Genomic DNA, 22,576 nt, shown 5'->3' with positions numbered 1-22,576 from the left:
ATGGATATTGATACAAATATTCACGTTAATAATGATAATGATGTTCTTCATAGTAATGATCCTTTAATTATTAGAAAGATAAATGAATCAAATCAGGATAATATTACTAAAAAAACGAATTTAGTTAATAATAAGATGGTTGATGAGTCTCCTATTATAAAACGTAAATTTTTTTTTTATCTTATCATAATTTTATAAATATACCTTTTTTTATAGCACATGGTAATAAACGTCGTCAACCCCATCCTGTTAACATATATTTTGAATTTTTTCGTGAAAATTTTGAAGCTGTATGTAATATGTGTAAAAAAAAAGTTAAATGTCCTAAAACATTTAATTTAAAGAGACATCTGGCAAGATATCATGGTGAAGAATTTAAACGGGTTGAGGCATTATGGAATCAAATTAATTCAGAAAAGATGTCAACAAATGGTAATATTAGAAAAAATTCACCAAGTCCTGCACAAGTTAGTGGGCAACAGGCAGTTGCTGCTATACAACAATTTGCTCAACAACAGGTTGCTGCTAATTTACATCAGGCTGCACAAAATGTACAGTCAAATAATAATGGTTCAACAACATTAATTTCACCATTATTATCACATATATCATCTATTACATTACCACAATCACCAATCTCAACAATCTCTAATAATTTTTCACCATCATCCTACGATTTATCATCACAATCATTTAAAATGGCAAATGATATTTTTAATAACATATCTGATTTATCAATAAATCCTCAATTAACGCAATTCTTATCTATGCTACAAAATATTCAACCATCAAATATATCACCTATACCATCAAATGATAAAATTATAGAGAATGTACAACCAAAACAACAACATACAACTTTATTACGCAAAGATAAAATTATGGACGGGTTGTTGATAAAAAAATTACCAAAAGTAAATAAAGAGGAAGATCCTAATGAAAAAGCTAGACGATTATTAACATGTTATGCTTTAACAGCAAAATTTTCATTAGTTGATATGGATAACTCTTTTTTAAGAGTAAGTAATATATATATATATATATATATGTACAATTTTATTTTTAAACACGTTTTTCTTTTAAAATTATTTATTAATTATAATCATGTTTCAATTAATTAATTTATTTTTAGGAATTACTTGGAATGATACCTAATTTTGATGTACCTACATCAAAAGGATTAACTGATTTAATGATTGATGCTGTAATAAAATATGGAGACTAATATAATTTTTAATTTATCTTCACTATAGACAATAGATTAATAGTCTATATATATTTTGTTTTTATTTAAATATACTATGGAGATCAAAAAAAAAAGTTAACTTTTTATTTCTTTTTATATTGATATTCATTTTTTATTACAAAAAAAAGGAATATTTAAAAAAATACAATTTCTTGATAAATTTATTACTCTTTCAAGTAATATTATTATTATATTAACCTATAATATCTTTCAAATACTAAATGCCTTTTGTAATATTATTATCGGGTTTGAAACTTAAAAATATATATATTTTTTTTAAAGTAATACATTACATATATATATATTATTTTAAAAAAAATAAAACATGAATTAACTAATATAATTTAAATTTCTTTTTATATCATTTCATTATTAATTTCATTTATATTAAAATATATTTTTTTATATAATTTTGACCTTGTTTATTTTAAAATATCTCTTTAAAAACTTTTTTTATGGTGTTGTATATATAAATTTTAAAAATAAAGAATCAATTTAAAATTTTATAATTAATTATTTTATGAAAAAGAAATACAATTTATATATAAAAATTATCAATGTTGTATAGATAATTTTTACTAAAATTTGATAAAAAGGAAAATTAGAAATAATGGAAAAATAAATGATATAATATTTTTTAAATAAACATATTGTCTCCTATTTTAGTGATAACGTTAGAGAACATGTACATATAAAACAGTCTACCCTCCAAATATATAGAAAACCAATATCTTGTAACGATTTCCTTTCTCTCAAAGATCGATGTAAAGAGAGACCAGAAATCATCTCTTGAAGTTTTGCTCCATTCTAATGAGTTTTGGACGTAATAAATATTTGTAATATAACTATATCAATAAAACAAAGACTCATTTAACTTGTTGATAAATTCTTTTATAAATTTTAATATTTTATTATTATTTTTTTTTAAAAAATATTTATATATTTGCCATATATATCTAAATTTTTTTTTTAGTATAGATGGCTTCACAAGGAGGACATGAATTATGGTTAATATCTGCACCAGGTGATAAAACAGCTCAAGAAACTTGGGAAAAACTTGATGTTGCTACATCATCATTTTCCAGAAACTACAAATTTACTATTCCAGATTTGAAGGTTTGTCTTGAAATAAGTTAATAATATAATTTTATAATTTTAGGTTGGTACTCTTGATCAATTAGTTGGATTATCTGATGATCTTTCTAAACTTGATACTGCTGCTGAAGGGTATGTTTTATTTTATTATTTGATGACATTTTTTATACGCTTTAATATACCACGTTACAATTTAACTTTTTTTTTTATCATTATAGTGTAACACGTAAACTTGTCCAATATTTTGGTGAAGTTCTTGAAGAAGGAAAAGAAAGATTGGGTGAAAATTTACAAATTGATGGAAGTATGTTTGATACAATTAATTAAATAATATTTTTTTTTCAGAGGATGTTTATACTTATGTCACTAAATTTCAATGGCAAGCAGCAAAATATCCATTAAAACAATCGTTGAAAGTTTTAAGTGAAATCATTGGTAAACAGATTACCCAAATTGATAATGATTTAAAGGCTAAAGCTAATAACTACAATACTCTTAAGAACACCTTAGCTGGTATTGATCGTAAAACAACGTAAGTTTTTTTTTATCATTATAATATTTTTATAATAACAAAATTATAGTGGTTCACTTGTTTCAAAAGATTTATCTGAAATTGTTAAGGCTGATGACTTTGTTTTAAATAGTGAATATTTACAAACTTTAATGGTTGTTGTACCAAAAACATCTGCCAAAGAATGGGAAAGTAGTTATTCAACTTTCAATGATAAAGTTGTTCCTGGATCTAGTAGATTAATTCATGAAGATGGAGAACATTGCCTTTACAGTGTTACTCTTTTTAAAAAAGTAATTGATGAGTACAAGATTAAATGTCGTGAACTTAAATTTATTGTTAGAGATTTTGTTTATGATGAAGAAGCATTGAAAGCTGGAAAATCTGATCGTGAAAAAGTTTTCCAAGAAGTTAGAAAACAACATCCACCATTAGTTCGTTGGTTAAAGATTAATTTTAGTGAAATCTTTTCTGCCTATGTTCATATTAAGGCTTTAAGAGTCTTTGTTGAATCAGTTCTTAGATATGGTTTACCAGTCAACTTTCAAACTGTTCTTATGGAACCACATAAGGGTGCCCAAAAGAAACTTCGTTCAGAACTTAACAAGTTGTACTCTCATTTGGATGGATCAGCTTCAGGACCAATTGATACTTTTGAAGATTCACCAGCACTTATGCAACTTGGTGTTCATGACTACTACCCTTATGTTTTCTTCAAATTGAACATTGATTTTGTTCAAGAGAAACGTTAAGAAATATAAGCAAATGATTTATCTTAATGTAGTAGCAATAAGTGTCAAAAGATTATTAGATGTATTCTATCTTTCTTAAAATATTAATTTCACTTATAATCTATATGTACTATAAGTTCCGCAACAATGTATTCACACTAGAGATATATTTGAAGATATTCTACATATACTTAAACTATAATTTTCATTTCCCACTTTTTTAATTTTTTAACAAAAAATTTTTTATCTATCCAAAGTATCCTTTTAATATTTCTAAACACATTTTTTTCCAATTATATATTTTTTAGTATTACTTTTTGCTAAAGTTTTCTGAAAAATATTATATCTAAAAAATATTTTTATTTTGTTTAAGTATACTATCGAATTTTTTTTATATAAAATATGAATATGTCGTATAATGAATGCTTTCCATTTTATTTTTAATTTATCAGTTACAAAAAAAAGTTATGTTAGGAGTACAATAAAATGATAAAAAAAAAGTAGTTAATAATCATTTAAAGAAATGATTAGCTTTCAGTGAGATCTATTGAAAGCACTCCAGAGGTTGTACATTTTTCAGGTTTTGAGTAAATACCTACTAAGGCATCTGCGTGTTGGAACATTTCTTCTTTTAATGAGATTACTACAACTTGAAAGTCTTTTTTGGAACGTTCAGATATATAATTTACGACCTAAAATTACATGATGATATTAATAATATTAATGATAATAAATTTACCTTTGCAATATTACTATTATCTAATGCTGCATCAATCTCATCCAATACAAAGAATGGTGATGGATTACGAGAATGAATGGCAAATAGTAATGCCAATGCAGCAATAGTCTTTTCACCACCACTTAAGTGGTCCATCGGACGAAATCTTTTACCAGGTGCTACACAATTATATGATATTCCTTCAAGATAAGGTTCTTCCAAATTGTCAGCACCAAGAAATGCTTGGGCACTTTCATTTCCACTTAACATTTTATAGATTTCATCAATTTTTTGTGAGACAGGTTCAAATACTTGGTGAAAACGTTTAATACGTTCAGCTTTTAATTTTTCAAATGCATCTCTTGCTTTTCTACTTCTTTTACGTGCCTGTTCACATTCTTCTGTTGATTCAGCTTCACGTTCTTTAACTTGTTCCATTCTTTCGAGTGCTTTAGAATTGGGAGCATTTAATTTTGATAAAATATGTTGAACATCACTAATTTCTTTAAGTATTCTTTCAGTAAGTTTTTTTAAATTAATGTCATCTTTAACATTTTTATATTCTTTATTAAGTTTTGAATAATCAACTTCAATCCAATCCTGTGAATGTATCATTCTTTGGGATGTTTTTTGATTTGTTGATTGTTGACTTACCATTTCTTGATCATCCATAACATCTTCTTCTGATATTAATTCATTAAGATTACCATTTACAAGTGGTAAATCAACGTTTTTAAGACGGCACTCAAGAAGTAAATCATGTCTTTGAATTTTCTCTGCACTTACAATAGCTTCTAATTGCATTATTACTTTCTCAACAGCATTTATTTCTTTATCAACAGATGATGCTTCTTTTTTAGCAATTGCTAATGACTGTTCAGCATTCTCAAGTTCAATTTGTTTTTCTTTTCCTTGTTCAAGAATTTCTTCATATTTTTTTTCTATTTCTTTTATAGTATTTTCTTCTTTTTGTTGTTTTTCTTCAAGTAATTTAAGTTGTTGGGATAATGAGTTGATCATATTTTCAGCTTCTTTAGCTTTTGATAATTTATCATCACGAATTAAAAATTCTAATTCTGATTTCCATTTATCTAATTCATTGTCAAATTCTTTTAATTTTGTTTGCATCTCTTCATGAAATCTCATTTCACGTTCCTCATATCTTCTTATATCTGGAATATTTAGCCTTTCACAAAATAATCTAAATACCTCATCTATGACATTATCTTTCTTTTTTTCTAAATTTGAAATTGATTCTTTTTTTTCTTCAATTCTTTCAGATATCTCTTCTATACGTGGTCGTTGCATATTTAATTCATTTTGTGCAAATTCTAATTGTTGTTGAACATTTTGTTTATCTGTAGTTTTAAGTTTGTTAATATCTTCTTTAACAGAGATTACACGACTTTCCAATTGATGTATATGTTTTTCTTTCATTTCCAAATCCATCTCTTTTTTTTTAATCTTTTGTAATGAATGATATTCATCTTGTAATTGTATATATTGTTCACGAAGCTTTTTCATTGCAACTTCGTCCCATTTTTTAGCTTTCATTCTTAATTCATGTTTACCAGATGACATCATACCATTTTCTAAAAATAAAGTACCATCTAATGAAACTGCTTTATATCTTTCACCAGATGAATCATATCCAAATGCCATTTTTCTTGCATCATCTAATGTTTCACAAACAAGGGCATTACCGCAAACAAATTGTACAGCTTTTTTAACATTTGTTACATTTGAAATTTGTAAAACATCATATACAAGTCTAATACCTTTTGATTCAGGAAAATTACGTATACGTTCATTTAATGGTCCAACACTAAGACTATCCAATGGTAAAAATGTTTCTGTTTGATATCGTTGTTCTTTTAAATATGTTATACATTCACGTGCTGTTTCTTCTGTATCACAAACAATATTCATCATTTGTTTAGATAAAATTTTTGTTACAGCTAATTTAAATTTCTTATGTGATGGTTGACAAAGATCAACTAATCGACCATATACACGATCAGCAAATATCCTTTTTAAATTTTCAAAAGCTTCATTCTTTCTACGATTTCTCTCACTTTCAGCAGAGTCACCTTGTGCATCACCTAATTGTCTAGCAACGGCATCAAGAGATTCTCTAACTTCATCTATTCTTTTTTTCCCTTTTTTTATTTCTGTATCTAATACTGCAATACTTTTTTTTTCTTCTTCAATATTACTAAGTAGAGTCTTAAGTTGTTCTTCATTATTAGATATAATAATATCATGCCTATCAACAAGTTCTTGTTTAATTTTACATCTTTCCTCAAATCCAACTAGTTTTCTTTTTTCATGATTTAATAAAGTAAGTAGACTTTCATATTCTTGAAAAAGATCCTCTAATTTTAATGAAAATTTAGCATTTCTTTTACCAGCTTCCATTTTTAATGCCTTATATTCATTTAAATCTGCTTCATTCATATTTAAATTCATGTTTTTTGAATCACTTTTCATTTTATTTAAACAATCTTCTCTTTCACGTGTTATTTCAGTAATACGCCCTTCAATATCTTTTATATTTTGTTTTTGTTGTTCAGCACTTTTTGTCATACTTTCAAATGTACGTTCTTGAAAAGCAAGTTTTCCTTTAACATGTACAACTTCATTTTTTGTTTTAAGATACTTTGGACGTTCACTTTCAAGTTGACGTAAAACATCATTAGCCATTTGTTCTAATTTGCGTACCTCACGAGCAATTAATTTAGCTGTTTTTTGTGCACTACTTATACTTACATTAGATTCATCACGTTTACTTATAATTTCTTCTATTTCTTTTCTTTTTTCAATTACATCTTCTGTTGCTTTTTTTGCATGTTTCTCAACATATTGTAATTTCATTAAATATAATTGTTGATTAAGGTTAGCTAATTCATTTTGTTTATTTCTATATTTTTCTGCTTCTTCTTGTTCAGCCCTGGCTTCTTTTTTTTCTTGAGCAATATTCTTACGACGATGCATATTATTTTGAGCAAGTTCCTCACTTTTTAACATTTCTTCTTTTAATTTATTATATTCAGATGCTAATTCGTTTGATCGAGATATTTCTTCAAACATCTGACAACGTTCTTTAGGATTTTTCATTGCAATTGATTCAACAGCACCTTGATAAACAAGAAAATTTTTTGCTTTTATAAAAATATTTTGTTTTTCCATTTCAGATGCATATAATTGTGGTGTAACATGTTCACCATCAATTCTATACTCTGAACTTCCATTAACAACTCCACGTGAAAATACTTTGACTTTTCCACGACCAATATCAAAATGCATTTCTACAAAACATTTATTTGCAGCCGGTTGACCATGAGTCATTCCATGTATTAGATCAGACAATTTTTTTACTCTTAAATTTATCGCTTTTTCACCAAGGACAAAACTTATTGCATCCATAAGATTACTTTTACCTAACAATTTTATATAACAAATAAATATGTAAACATACCTGATCCATTAGGTCCAATAATTGCAGTAAAATCCTTAAATGGACCAATTGTAATTTTACCTTTATAAGATTTAAAATTTTCTATTTCCAATCTTAACAATCGACCCATTGGAAGTTTATGTAAAAATAAGATTTAACCTTGTTTGTAAATAATAACGCGTTGGAATAGCGAGTGCCAGTTCTTTTCAAACTATTGCACAACTTTGATTCCCAAAACAATCGTGACGAGATAAGATTATTATTGTTGAGTTATTAACTATTTAGACAATTATAGGTTCAAGGGATTTAACAAACATTTGGCGCCACTTTTATAGTAACAAATTTTAACTATTCTTTAATCTTTTTTAAACAATAATATTTTTAATAATAATGAAAGTTTATAAAATAAAAAATTTAAAAATAATAAATGTTATATTTATATTATTTAAAAATTTTTTTGTTTGTTTTTTTAAAAAATGTAAAAAAAAAAAAATAAATATTGTTGCGATTTCGTAACAAATTTTGTATTATTTAATTTAATTTAAAAAAAAAAAAATTATAAGCAACACCATGAACCGGGAAATTTAAATGCTTTTGATTCTAATTTTAATGCTTCTTCCATTTCTTTTTCTTCTTGATGTTGAAGCAATCTAAAATATAATTAAAAAAAGTAAAATATAATATTAATTAAAATGACGTACTTTGCCAATCCTTCAATACATTCATTTACATTAAAACGTGTATATGCACTACTTTCATAAAATGACATACCAAATTCATCAGCTAATTTTTTTCCAAATTCATATGGTACTGCCCTATTGGAGGAGTCATTACATAAATCTAGTTTATTTCCAATTAAACACATTATACAACGATCTTCAACACCTTTTTTAACTGATTCAATCCAATTTCTAACATTTATAAATGTTTTTTCTGATGTTATATCATACATTAAAACAACAGCATTAGCTTTTCTAAAATATTGTTTTGTTATACTTCTAAATCTTTCTTGGCCTGCTGTATCCCATAACTGTATTGTTACTTTTTTATCATTGATATTAATAGTTTTTACTGTAAAATCAACACCTATAGTTGCATTAAATGCTTGTCTAAATTGATTATAACAATATCGTTGTAAAAAACATGTTTTACCAACTGCAGAGTCACCAACAAAAACAACTTTAAATACTCTTTCAGATGTTGATGATTTATATTCATTTTCATCTTCATGTAATATATCGTTTTTTTTTTCATTTATTACTCGTTGTTTGGCAAATATTTTAGAAAATGAATTACTACGACGATGAGAAGACAATTTACGTGAAGCAGTTTTAATATTTAATGTTTTATTTCTTGAGAGTGATATAGAATTATTTTGTTTTTGATAATCATTATCATTTTTATTTTTAGAATCTAACTCATCATATAATGATGATTCCCCTGGTGATGTTGGATATTTTTTAAAATATTTTGGATGTTCTAAATAAATTGGAACATCTCCTGCTCTTTGAACTTCTTTTTCAATAGTATCATCATCACTATCAGAAAATTTAATCTAAATTAATATTAATAACAAATATTTTTTTAATAACTAAATTTACATCTTTCATATCGGATTCCGAAATACTAGTTGTTGTTGAAAAAAATGATAATTTTTTTGTTGGTCTTCGATCACCAATACTTCCCATTTCAGAGGATGATCTACGTATATCAAAATTTTTGTGATTTCTATTAATATTATTACTATATGTTTTTGATAATAATAATTTTTCTAATAATATATTATAATATAAAATTTAATACAAATAACTTACTTATCCTTGGTATAAAATCTTTTTGTGTTAATTTTTGTTTACTAATTTTGCATGTTTCTTTTTCAAAAAGTTCTCTTAAATAATCAGCTTTTCTTAAGTTTGGAATGATACCATCTAAATTTTTTATATCACTTGGAACAACAAAACCTTTATTTGTAATATCACAAAGTGAAAAGATTTTTAATGCCTTAAAAAACAGATAAAAAAAAACAATAAAAATTTTTATGTATGTTTTAAAAAAAAACAATTACTTTATCATAATAGGTATTATATAAATTAATGTATAAAAAAACAATAAAATAAATGAATTTTTTTTATTGGATTAAAAAAAAAGAAAAGCTTAAAAATATAATATTGGTAACATTTATGAAGACAACTGAAATTAAATTAATATAAATGATTGTAAATAAATAAACATAATTGATGAAGATTAAAAAGGAATTTAAAAATATAGTATGATAAAATATCAAAAGATTAATAGAATTTTATTATTAAATGACGTATTTATTTTATTTTAATTTTATTTATTAAACATACAAGTAATAAATAAAAAATTTTTGATATAAATTTATATTTAAAAACTAACCTGCTCATGAAGAAGTTTAGATTGTTCAGCTTGTGATAGAAATGTACTACTATCATCTTCATTTAGAAACTCATTATTCTCAACAACTGACGTTTTCTTAATTTCACTCATTTTAAGGAGAAAAAAATGAACTTATTTTTGTAAACGAATAATTAAAAGATGTAACTGAAAGATAGAATAATATATTTAAAAATAGGATAATATAGATGGAAGCAAACAAAATTATTGATAACGAATAGTAGTTTGTTTGCCAATTAAAATGTATAACTCAACATTTATGATAAATAAAAAAGTCCAACGCGTTGTCAATCATAGAAATATATAACTCAGATAATCCAAATCATCAATTGGAAAATACAATTAATCTTTTTAAACAAGAAAAAAAAATTGAAATTTAATGTTTATTATTTACATAAATCACATACTTCCAAGTTAATTCTATAAAAGTTCTTTTTAAATACTATTTGTGTCAATATAATAAACTAAATTTTTTCTAATATTATATATATTTTTTTAAAAATCATGAGTGTAAATTCTAAGAATATTTCTAATATAATTAAATATATTACGAATTTAACTAAAATAAAATTTACAATAAGAATTAAAAATATATTTTTTTTCTTTTAAAACAAAAAAATTTTTTTTTCATCTAATTTATATTCATAAGATGGAATAGAAAAATTATAAGTGTATAATTAAGAATAATATTTTTGAAATTTTAATAAACAATTAAAATAAAAGTTAAAATAGTATCAAATTATTTAATGATGGTGAATGACAGTTAAATAAAAAAATATTATAAAAACATAATTTTCTATGGATCTTTAATTATATACAAATAAAATATTCATTAAAAAATTGACTTTAATAGTATAAACAGTTTATTGATATAGTAGATTGTAATACACCAGTGTTAAAAATTTTGAGTCATCTTAATATGACTAATTAAAATACATATTTATACAGCTGAGTATGTTCTTTTTAATCGTGTAAACCAAGATATTTCATATATTACATCAGTGAGATTTTTATTTATAAAAATATATTAAAATTACATTAAATTTTTTTGTAAAAAATTTATTTATATAATAATACTTTAAAACATAAAATTATTACAAAGTAAAAAAAAAACACAATAATACAATTTTAATAATTATTTTCTTAATGGTTGTTTTTAACAAAGAAAAATGTAACTGAACAATTGACATTTTTTTCAAAGTTCCACCATTTATCATTTCCGACATTATACCAAAATTACTTTTACATTGTAAAATAATATTTTTGATTTTCATTTAAATAAAGTAAAAAGTTAAAAAAATACAACTGGAAATAAAATATTTTGTTAAATAATTTTTTTCTTCTTTTTTTTATAATAAAAGTACATAGATATAAAAAAAAACTTATAAAATTTAAGATATTCTTCTTTTATAAATTACATTTCCAAATTAATGTATTTTGAATTTGTTTTTTTTATATTTAAATGAAAGATGTATTTTAAAAAGAAGTGCATAAAGTTGCTTTTTTTCATAAATAAAAATAAATTGATAAAAATTTAGTAGTTGTTATAATTCAACATATGTATATATTTATATATATATATATTTTCTTTTTCCAAATAATTAAACTTTTTTTATCATATTTATACAATTGTATCTTCTTGCTATAAAGAGTGATAAAATAAATTTCATACATGCAACAAAATATTTTATAAATTTCTTGGTAAAACTTGGAGTTAATTGGATCATTGAAATATAAAATATTACTGTAGATATTGAGAACAAGATGTTTGTCATTTCTACAAAGAAACTAATTGTCTTGGGTGTTGGATTTTGTATTGTTGAAAGACCAAATGTAAAGAGAGATGCTATTATTAATAATAATGAACTAAATATTGCTAATAAAGCATTACTTCTTACATTTTCTATCATTTGAAAACGAGTAGATAGGTAATCCTCTATACTGTCATTGTTAAATGCAATTTTTAATTTTGCATTCTATGTAAAAAGAAATTGTTAATTATATTTTTTCAACTTACGTAATAATTTTTAATGAATATCCATGTAATTATTAAAAGAGGAGATAATGAAAAAATAAATGGAAATGAAAAATCTATAAAGTTATTTTGAACAATTGTATTATGGCAAAAATCAAATAATTTTTTTTCCTCAATATCACGTGAAGATATATAATCATATCCTGCTAACACAGTACTAAAGAGCCATAAAGGAATTAAAAAAGCAAGCATACTTTCACAAAATTGAATTTTTTCATATCTTCCTAATAAACGCATTGCAGCACATCTTTCAACAGAAAGTGCAATTAAAGTTGTAACATAAATAAGCATTAATGGAAAAGGAATTGGTGAATATTTATCACAAACATGAATATTACCTTTCAATGATTTATCAGAAATATATTCATCAACAATTTGAATTTCAACAAATGGTTCATTTTGATAACTTTTAATTGAATGAATTAAAATCAAAATATTATTTGTAATTAGAGATACAATTAAGCCAAATATTAGAACACGGAAGTTATCATGATAAACATTACGTTTGCAAAAAAATATAAAAATAAAAATTGAAATGATTATAGCAACAGCTGAAGTATATATTTGAGAAATTTGAAGATAATAGACAATATTTCCAAAAGTATTATCTAACTCAATTGAAACATTCATTGTAAAAAATATTTTCTAAAAAATATAAAAATTATTATTTTTAAAAATAAAAACTTTAAATAAGATTAAAATTATATTTATATATAACAATCTAAAAAAGAAAAATGTTTAGTTATATTAAATAGATATTGTGATATGATGAAAGGATATATTTCTTAATATAAAGCAATTTAAATTAAGTATTATGATATTAAATCCCAGTATAATAATTAAATAGGTATAATTTTTATATAACTAGTCATCTTTACAATAATTTGATGAAGAATATTAATTTATATTTGGCATTTAGCTTTATAAAATAAACTAATTAGCTTAACCATGAAAATGTGTTATATAACTAAAAAAGAATATAATTTTTGTAAAGATATTTAAAATGTCATAAAACTAAAAATAATTTAAATAAAGATTTATGATAAAAAAAAATTTAAAAATTATTATTAGAAAAGTAAATATATTTTTCTTCATAAAAAAAAATTGTAAACAGATTAATGATAGAAAAATAATATTAATAGATGACGAAATAAATATAAGATTAAACATGACTTTTTAAGTTTAATCTTAGTAAAGCCATACTAATTTACAAAACTACTTTATCATCCTACATAAAATAATTAAATGAGAGTATATTGTAAAAATAAATATTATCATAAATAGTTATCTTTATATTTAGCGATGCCAACTAATATTAATTGATGCATTAAAATAAAATTAACTTCATCAAATGAAACTTTTTTATTTTTTATTTTATTTATTTTCTAAAAATCTATTTTTATGGTACTTTTTAAAGAAATAATTAACCGAATAATTATAACTAAAAGGTAATTTTTTTTATTCTTTCAATTGATATAAAGTTGTAAAAAATAAAAAATAAATTTTACCTATTCATTTTTTAACTTAGATAAAAAAAATACATAGAAATGGGAAAATTGAATTAAATATTTTTATTATAAAAGAAAAAAAATATAATTATAAGTAATAAAAAAAACCTATATTTTGCATGATAATTTTATTTTAAATATCTTTTGTTAAATATCTTAAAACTTTTTTGATAAAAATATTAATTTTTTTATATATTTTTGTATGTCCATTAAAATATATGATATTATAAAAATAGAATAAGTTATAACATATTAACATATATTAATATCCATACTTTTTTTGTAAACTTTCTTTTACCATGGTATTATAAACTTTTCTGTTTGAATATATTAAAAATTATGTATCTTTGAAATTTTAATTAGTTTGATTATGCAAAGTAAAATTATGTACAATTAAAATGACATATATTTTTAAAATTATAATATAGGAATAATATTAATAAAATATATGATGAATTTATTTTAATAAATAATTGATTTATAAATTTTACATTTTTTATTAATTTATTTTTTTAATAAATCGATAGTATTTATAGATTATATTTAAAATATTTTATTTTATATATTATTGAAAAAGTATTAGAATATATAAATTTTTTATAAAAATCAAGAGATAAAACAAAATATCTCTAACAAAAAAAAAAAACAGTAAAGATACCAATATTAAATTGTTAATAGTAAAACAGATGATACAATCATTTTAAATTAAAAAAAACTTTCTAGAATTTGTGAGAATATTTCCATAAAATTGTTGAGAATATATGAATTATTAAAAAAAGGATATAATGAAAAGTTAATATTTGAAAATACCTCGCATTTTTGATAAAAAAAATTTGAATAACAAAAATGTGACACAGTCGTGCGAATTTAATTTATATTCATTGCAATATTTCATTTATATCATATCTAAAAAAATGTTTTTTGATAACATTTATAATGTTGTGACTAAGAGCAGATCTTCTTGTGACGATGAATTTCCATCATTTCCTCTATTTTGATTAGTATTATTTCTTAATGTATGTGGATCCACTGGACGGAATAGTCCTTGTTGTGAATATTGATTTATATCACTTACCTCTTCTGGTCTTATTCCACCAACATGTTCCAAATATTCTGGTTCATGATATCCATCATTCATATCAATATGATGAGAATGATGAAGTGGATGTTGATGATGAGATATGTTTGATGAATTTGGTATATTTATTGGGGCAGGACCAGGAGGATTTTCACTTAATGAATATGCTGCTCTAACCATTGATGGTTCATCTAATTGATATGCTTCAGCAATTTCTCTTCTTGCTATTTCAACTACATTGTGATCCATATATCTTCCTAATGATAATGCTTTTGCTACTAAATTATCTGTCAATTCTTGTCTGGGAATAAATGATGATGGTGGTGGTGGTGGTGGTACATCAATAGGTCCTCCTATCATAGGACGCGAGGTATATGGTAATCTAACTCCTTTTCCATCAGGAGCTGGACGATATACATGACAATCATATGCATCATTATATCCTGATGATGCTGGAAGTAATAATGGGTCACGCATTAATGTTGATGAAGCACGATGACACATCATTTTTTCTTCTGCATCAATTCGACGTCTTCTTTCATACCAATCTTCTTCCTCACTATCAGAGGGTGCACTAAAAATTATATATAATAAAAATAATAATAATATTAAATTTACCTTCTATTTATAAAAATATATTTTTGCCCTGCTTGTGGAATATTATATTCTCCATCTGTTGAAGATCCTTTAGATATTCTTTGATATGGAACAAAATTAGATCTATGTAAATCTGGTGTTTTATAATTTGGTAAATGTATTGATGGTAAAATTCTGGATCTTGGTTGTCGTTGTTGTGGTCCAGGATACATTGTATTATTATCCATTTCATTAAATAAATTATGAGGTATTGAATGTGAATTAGGTATATCAGTTCCTTGATTATTTTCAGAATGTATAGCTAATGACATTAACTCGTCACCAGGAATAGAATGTGATGGTGATAAAGAACTATTATTATCTAAAAAAATGAAATGGATATATATATATATATAGAAAGAAATATATATTTATAAAAAAAAAATTGTAATATGAGAAATATAACTAACCTCCTACTAAAAGTAAACGACGATTTCTTTCTTCTTTTGATAATTTAATAGACCCACCACTTAAAGCATGTACAATGTTATTAAAGAGTGAATGAGTTCTCTATAAAAATTAAATTAAACAAAATAAAATTATATAATAATTTCAACATTTATATAAATGAAGAAAAAATTATTATAAATAAACATACTCTATGTTGTGGTTCTTCTGTTTCTGGGGCCCAATCTGTATCTAAACTTCCTGATATTGCACGTTTTAATTCAGGCCCAATTTCATGTAATGTTCTAAGCCCCGCCTAAAAAAAAATAAAATTTACAATTTAATAAAATAAAAATAATTTATTTATTTAAAGGTTTAAAATTAAAATACTTTTTAATAAAATGGGAAATAGAAAAATAAGATTGTAAAATTAATTTAGATGTATAAAAAAGATAAATAGATTTGACAAATGATAGATATTTTTACATCCTTAAAATATTTTGAAGTTATCATACTAAATTTTAATTTAAAAACATTTTTTTTTCCCATCACTTAGTCCACTTAGTATTTTAATTTAAATTTTAAAAACAAAATACTTTTTTTTATCATCTCAAAACTAACCTGAAGTGCCATTGTTTGAGAATGTTGATGAGAATTAACACCCTTTGACTCCAATTCTTTTCTTTTTTTGAAACGTCGGAAGTAATCTTGAATAAGGAAAGTAGCATAAAATTTACCAACTGTCACATCATCATCTCCTAAAAAAAATGATAATATACATTTTATAAATAAAAAAATTGTTTTTGTTTTTTTTTTTATAAAATTAAAAAAACTATTTATAAAAATATTATTCTTAGTTTTTTTTTTTTATAAAACATATTTACAAATAGTTATAAATATATTTTTCCTATAATATAAAATAAATAAAAAATAAAACATACTTCCAGCAGGTGGAACAACTTCATCTAGCATTTTTAATGGTGTTCTTTTCCATATTCGTCTTATTGCTGATCTTAATTGTTCATTTGCCTCATCAATATTTCCTTCCGTATATATTTTTAAATTTGTTCTTACTAAAGCAAATAATGTTGCATTAAAACATACTGTACCATCAGAATTTAATGGCATATTCATTGAAACTAATCTTTTACATGCTAAACGATGTGGACATAGTTTACCAAAACCAAGTGGTGGTGAAATTTTACGTAATAATGTTACTACATCAAGATGTTTAATTCTTCCTTTGGCATCTGGATCATATTCAGACCAAAGTCTTACAAATTCTTCTAAATGATGTGGACCAAGAATTGACCAATCTCTTGTAAGATAATCAAAATTATCCATAATAACAGCTACAAAAAGATTAATAACTAAGAATGAACATAACATAAAAAATGATATAAAATATGGATATGCAAAATTAACTCCACATAATGCATTTGGATCTTTTTTATATTCATCAGATGCTGGATCACATTTTACTTCTTCTCTATCAGCACAAGCAAGCATAATTTCTTGCCATGCTTCACCAGTAGCAGATCTAAATAATACCAGTACAGCTGCAGGAAATGTATGAAAATTATTATTTCTATGAATTTGCGTTTCACTATCTAAGGCAACTTTACCAAATACTTGCATACCAATTACAGCATAAATAAAGAATAGTAAAACAATTAGTAATGCAACATATGGCAATGCTTGAAATGATTTCATAAATGTCCATAATAATGTTCGTATACCTTCACCACGTGATAATAATTTAACTAATCTCATAACACGGAAAAGACGGAAAAAATTAATTGATATAATATTAGAACCAGGTGATAATTTTCCATAAATAATATCAATAAATGATCCTAGAACAATTACAAAATCAAAAGCATTCCATCTATCACCAAAATAATTTTTTGGATTTAATGCAATTATTTTAAATAATGCTTCAAATGCAAAAACTGCTGTAAATATTAAATTTAATACATCTAATATATGATCCATTTGTGTATCAGGAGGATAATGTTTCATAGCTAATGTTGTTGTATTAAGAAGAATAATAATAAATATTGCATATTCAAAAAATTGTGATGTAACAAACCACCATACTCTATATTGAAAACGATTTCTTGGTATATATCTTCTATGTGGTTTAGCTTTTAATGCAAATTCAATACATTTTCTTTGATTTTTATCTAATTCACAATTTTCATATTCTCTTTCACCTTCATTTTGGAATGTAACAATAACGAAACCGACGAAGATATTCATCATAAAGAATGCAATAACTACAATAAATGTTATAAAAAAGAATGCAACAGCTTGTCTTGCATTATGTACTGGACCACGATCTTCTTCATTTGAATTAATAGCAACATACAATAAATCTGGCCATCCTTCAAATGTTGAAACAACAAATAATGATATCATAGCATCTAATACATTATCAAAATTAAAATCATTCTTTGTCCATGCACGTCTTAATCTCATTGGTTTTGTTGGATTATTATCTTCATATTGTATAAATTCACCTCTACATTCAGCTTCTGTCATTTTTGATGGATCATTACATGAAAAGAATGTTCCTTTAAATAATTGTACACCAATAATAGCAAACATAAATTGTAACATAAATGTTACAAGCATAATATTACCGATAGTTTTAACAGCTACAATAACACATTGTACAACATGTTTTAATCCTTTGGCACGATTAATAGCACGTAATGGACGTAAAACACGTAATACACGAAGAATTTTGACTACAGATATAGCATCGGATTTTAAAACAAATGAAATTAATGATACTGCTACAACTAATATATCCAATAAGTTGAAAGCATTTCTACAAAATGATCCTTTGTGTATTACCAAACCAAAAACTATAACTTTTAATGATATTTCAATAGTAAAAACTGTTGTAAAGAAATAATCAAAATAATTGAGAATTAAATTTCTTGGTGATTGTGCTTGTAATGGATCTTCAGCTGCTAACATAGCACTTGATACTAAAATACAAACAAGTACACTATTTGTAAAATATTGATGATTAACAATTTTGTTACAAAATACACGAAATGGATTGGTATGAGATAATATAAATAATGACGATGCTTTTGGTATTTGTTTTTCTTTTGTTTGTTGTGGTAAATGTGACATACGTCTTGGACGTGCACCAACTTCTTCTTTAGTTTCACCATCATCATCACCTTCAGGAATAACAGCATGTTCATCCTCTTCCTGATCATCATCACCTCTATTTTCTAAATATTTTTCATCTTCATAATCTTCTTCACCTTCCTCATACTCTACTTCTCCTTGTTCTTCTTCTTTTTCTGCATTTGTTAATGAATCTGCATCAGCAAGATTATCTACAGCAATAGCCAAGAAAACATTTAACAATATATAATTACCACAAATAAACAATACAATAAAATATATTGATACAAGTACTCCTATTGATCCAACACCACCAAATGATTCTATACCATTATACATAACAGTATTCCAATCTTCACCAGTAAGTATTTGAAATACTGTTAAAAGTGATTGAATAAATGTATCAAAATTTGCTCTTGGTTTAGGTTGTTGTGGATCAAAATTAAATTTACCACCAAATACCTGCATTCCTAATAAGGCAAAAATAACAATAAACAAAAAAAGAAGTAACAATAATGACATAATTGATCTTAATGAATTAAGAAGTGATGATACAAGATTTCTTAAAGATGTCCAATATTTTGTAACTTTAAATATTCTTAGTAATCTTGCTGATCTTAAAACTGATACTCCAAGTGGTTTCATTAAATTAAAATATACCAAAATAAATTCCAAAATTGAACTAAAAAAAAAATAGAATTGTTTTATATATTTAAAAACATTAAATTTTTTTTATTTTATTTTATTTTAAATTTTATATGTTCCCTCAAATTTTTAACACATAGAAATAAAACTTAAGTTATATTTATATTATTCTATATATATTTTAAGATATATATGAATTGTTTAGATTTTATGAGTAATTATTTACACTGATCTTGACATACCTGATGACGACAAAACAATCAAATCTATTGAATTGAGATGTTGTGTAGGTGGTTAGACCTAATGAATACATCTTCAAAAGCATTTCCATCGAAAACAGTATTACAAAAAATAGATTCGCAGCAGCTAAAAAAAACAATTATTAAGTGTTAAATACAATTATTTTTCATTTTCTTGTTTTAAGAAGAAGATAAAATATGTCAATGTATAGATATATAAAATGTTGGTACTTAATAAAACTTACTTTGAAAATTATCTAACCATTCACTTTGACCATAATGTTCTGATGTTAAGACAAGTGTATTTAATAATACAAGAATAATAACAAGCCAATAAAATGATTGTGATTTTACTAATCTTCTACATGCTCTTCTACATCGTCGATTCCATTTTTGGAAAAGTCGCATTTTTATAATAAACCATGTTGGACGAGAATCTTCTGTTCTTTCTTCACCTTCCTCATCCATACCATCTTCATTAAATTGTTGTTCATCTTCTACATTATCATCATCATTTACAGGTTCAATATCTTCAGCTTGTGTTATCCAATCTAAATAACCTTTTAAATCTTCCTCTAATTGTTGTTTTTCTCGAAATTTTTGAAATAATCCACGTGCACGTGCTTTTTCTCTTTCTTTTGAAAATTCTCCAGACAATACTCCCAAAACTAAATTTAAGACAAAAAATGATCCCAAAATTACGAGAGTTACGAAATATATCCATGGCCATTCAACACCTACAGCATCATTTACCCAATACATAACATCTGTCCATCCTTCTAATGAGACACACTGAAAGACTGTTAACATTGCTAAACCAAAATTATCAAAATTTGTTATCCCATTATTTGGTCCCTGCCAAGTTGTATTAGATGAGCAGATCCATTTTGATATTGTCGTATTTATTTGATTAAAATTGGGCTCACAATGATATGCAGAAGCCGCAAAGCCACATGGTGTTGGATTTTTCATCGCTAGTTCGCCCGTATTAACATCAACACTATAATAAAATAATAATATTTATTAATAATTTTTTATTTTTCTTACCATGTAGAGTGAAGTTTGCCACAAAATAGTTCAAGGCCAATAATAGCAAAAATAATTATAACAAACATAACTAACAAGGCAATATGAAGCAATGGTACCATTGCTCGAAGGATGGCGTTAAGAACAACTTGTAAACCTTAAAAATTATTATTAATTTTATAAAAAAAAAAATATATTAAACTTACTTGGAACACCAGAGACAAGACGTAATGGACGAAGAACACGAAATGCTCTTAATGCTTTGACATCAAATCCTTGAATATTCATACGTGATAATACAGTACTTACAAGACTAAAAAAAATAATAAAATTTTTTAAAAATATTATTATTAGCTTACCCAATAACGACAATCAAAAAATCAAGCATATTCCATGCATTTCGTAAGTAAGCACCAGAATGACATAGAAATCCAAGAGCAATTACTTTAAGAATACATTCTATTGTAAAAACAATAATAAATAAATATTCAATTTGTTCTAATATTGTATTTTTTGTATCTGAATCTTGAGCTGGATATGGTTGATAGACAGCCAATGCAATACAATTTGCACAAATCATTAATAATATTAACCATTCAAATGGTCTCCATTCTACTATACCTATACATGCTCGTCTAATTGGATTCCTAACACTAAGACACATTAAAGAGCGTTCATTTCTTTCAACAACATTTGTCTGCCGAAGTGGTTTCCGCTGCTGAGCCCGTTTACGATTCACGTCACCCGCCTGTCCTGAAGCTGCAACTGCAGCTTGCAGTGTTTGTTGCCATAAATCTCCTCTATTATGTACTTCTTCATGGACATTTTCTTCGTCTTCGCCGGAAGACTGAATCATACTAGCAAGCACTAAAAAAATATATCATAAAAAAGTTCTTATTTATAAATAAAAAATAAAAATTTTTTCAAAATGAAAAGAAAAGAAATAATTTAATTTTTTTTTATTAAAATTTATATAAATAAAATTATTATAATAATAAACTAACCTGACATTGTGCCTGCGGTTCCAATCAACTGGCTTCAAGCACATGAGGCAATACAACAAATCTTTCCTAATATATATATATATAATAATTTATAAAATATTTTCTTAAATTGTATTTTAAAACTGCAAAAGAAGCAGTATTAGTAAAATGTAGTAAAAAGCTGAAAAATGTTGAAAAACTAGTGTGATAGTAGGGGAGGAAATAAAAAGACAAAGACAAGAATAAATGATGTGACGGTTTCAAGAAATATCCTATTTCAAAACCATATAAAATATTTTAGTAATTTTTCTAATTATTTATTTTAAATATAACAAATTTATTAGACGTTAAAATAAAATAAAATTTATCTTAAAAATATAATACTAAATCAAATATATTTTGTTTTAATGTAAAAATGTCTGTTTTAAAATTAATTAAAAAAAAAAGAAAATGAAATGACAAAAATTTATAGTATAATAATTTTTTTTTTAAAAATAAATATATATATATATATTATAAAGAAAAAAAAACCAGTAAACATTGATCAATATAATTATAAATTAATTATTAAAAGTAAAAGTATTAAAATAATATTATTTACTATTATAACGTTAAAAAAAAAGAAAAATTGAAATATAATTTAAAATATAATAAAATAATCTTTGCTAGGAAATTTTAATCAACAAAATTTTTGTCCTTTTATTTTATTATAA

At 24.1% G+C, this 22,576-nt stretch overlaps 6 protein-coding genes across 6 annotated transcripts; 2 read left to right on the top strand and 4 right to left on the bottom strand.

Annotated features, from left to right (window-relative positions):
• On the top strand, positions 1-1,225 carry SRAE_X000223700 (Hypothetical protein; the record flags this gene model as incomplete). Its single annotated transcript, XM_024645423.1, has 4 exons — positions 1-163; positions 217-290; positions 345-1,019; positions 1,133-1,225. 4 exons carry the CDS (start codon positions 1-3, stop codon positions 1,223-1,225), a joined length of 1,005 nt encoding a protein of 334 aa, XP_024499707.1.
• A 999-nt stretch (positions 1,226-2,224) lies between these two features.
• Positions 2,225-3,604, top strand: SRAE_X000223600 (V-type proton ATPase subunit C 2; the record flags this gene model as incomplete). Its single annotated transcript, XM_024645422.1, has 5 exons — positions 2,225-2,362; positions 2,406-2,473; positions 2,560-2,645; positions 2,687-2,873; positions 2,923-3,604. The coding sequence occupies 5 exons, from the start codon at positions 2,225-2,227 to the stop codon at positions 3,602-3,604; spliced, it is 1,161 nt and encodes a 386-aa protein (XP_024499706.1).
• A 506-nt stretch (positions 3,605-4,110) lies between these two features.
• On the bottom strand, positions 4,111-7,888 carry SRAE_X000223500 (Structural maintenance of chromosomes protein 1A; the record flags this gene model as incomplete). Its single annotated transcript, XM_024645421.1, has 3 exons — positions 4,111-4,275; positions 4,323-7,741; positions 7,780-7,888. 3 exons carry the CDS (start codon positions 7,886-7,888, stop codon positions 4,111-4,113), a joined length of 3,693 nt encoding a protein of 1,230 aa, XP_024499705.1.
• A 426-nt stretch (positions 7,889-8,314) lies between these two features.
• Positions 8,315-10,269, bottom strand: SRAE_X000223400 (Small GTPase superfamily and Ran GTPase family and Small GTPase superfamily, Rho type and Small GTPase superfamily, Rab type and Small GTP-binding protein domain and Small GTPase superfamily, Ras type and Small GTPase superfamily, ARF type and P-loop containing nucleoside triphosphate hydrolase domain-containing protein; the record flags this gene model as incomplete). Its single annotated transcript, XM_024645420.1, has 5 exons — positions 8,315-8,408; positions 8,460-9,313; positions 9,360-9,529; positions 9,573-9,759; positions 10,159-10,269. The coding sequence occupies 5 exons, from the start codon at positions 10,267-10,269 to the stop codon at positions 8,315-8,317; spliced, it is 1,416 nt and encodes a 471-aa protein (XP_024499704.1).
• A 1,508-nt stretch (positions 10,270-11,777) lies between these two features.
• SRAE_X000223300 (Hypothetical protein) lies at positions 11,778-12,841 on the bottom strand (the record flags this gene model as incomplete). Its single annotated transcript, XM_024645418.1, has 2 exons — positions 11,778-12,152; positions 12,194-12,841. The coding sequence occupies 2 exons, from the start codon at positions 12,839-12,841 to the stop codon at positions 11,778-11,780; spliced, it is 1,023 nt and encodes a 340-aa protein (XP_024499703.1).
• A 1,809-nt stretch (positions 12,842-14,650) lies between these two features.
• SRAE_X000223200 (Voltage-dependent calcium channel type D subunit alpha-1) lies at positions 14,651-21,891 on the bottom strand (the record flags this gene model as incomplete). The annotated part of the gene is made up of 12 exons (XM_024645417.1): positions 14,651-15,371; positions 15,416-15,755; positions 15,844-15,943; positions 16,032-16,136; positions 16,442-16,578; positions 16,762-19,652; positions 19,858-19,981; positions 20,100-20,854; positions 20,902-21,037; positions 21,087-21,193; positions 21,240-21,747; positions 21,885-21,891. 12 exons carry the CDS (start codon positions 21,889-21,891, stop codon positions 14,651-14,653), a joined length of 5,931 nt encoding a protein of 1,976 aa, XP_024499702.1.
• Between the last annotated feature and the right edge of the window lie 685 nt (positions 21,892-22,576).

Source organism: Strongyloides ratti, scaffold srae_chrx_scaffold0000005 (genome assembly GCF_001040885.1).
Source record: "Strongyloides ratti genome assembly S_ratti_ED321, scaffold srae_chrx_scaffold0000005".
Classification (NCBI taxonomy): Eukaryota; Metazoa; Nematoda; class Chromadorea; order Rhabditida; family Strongyloididae; genus Strongyloides; species Strongyloides ratti.
Note: the sequence above shows the minus strand (reverse complement) of the source record. Positions and strands in the feature narration are given on the sequence as shown.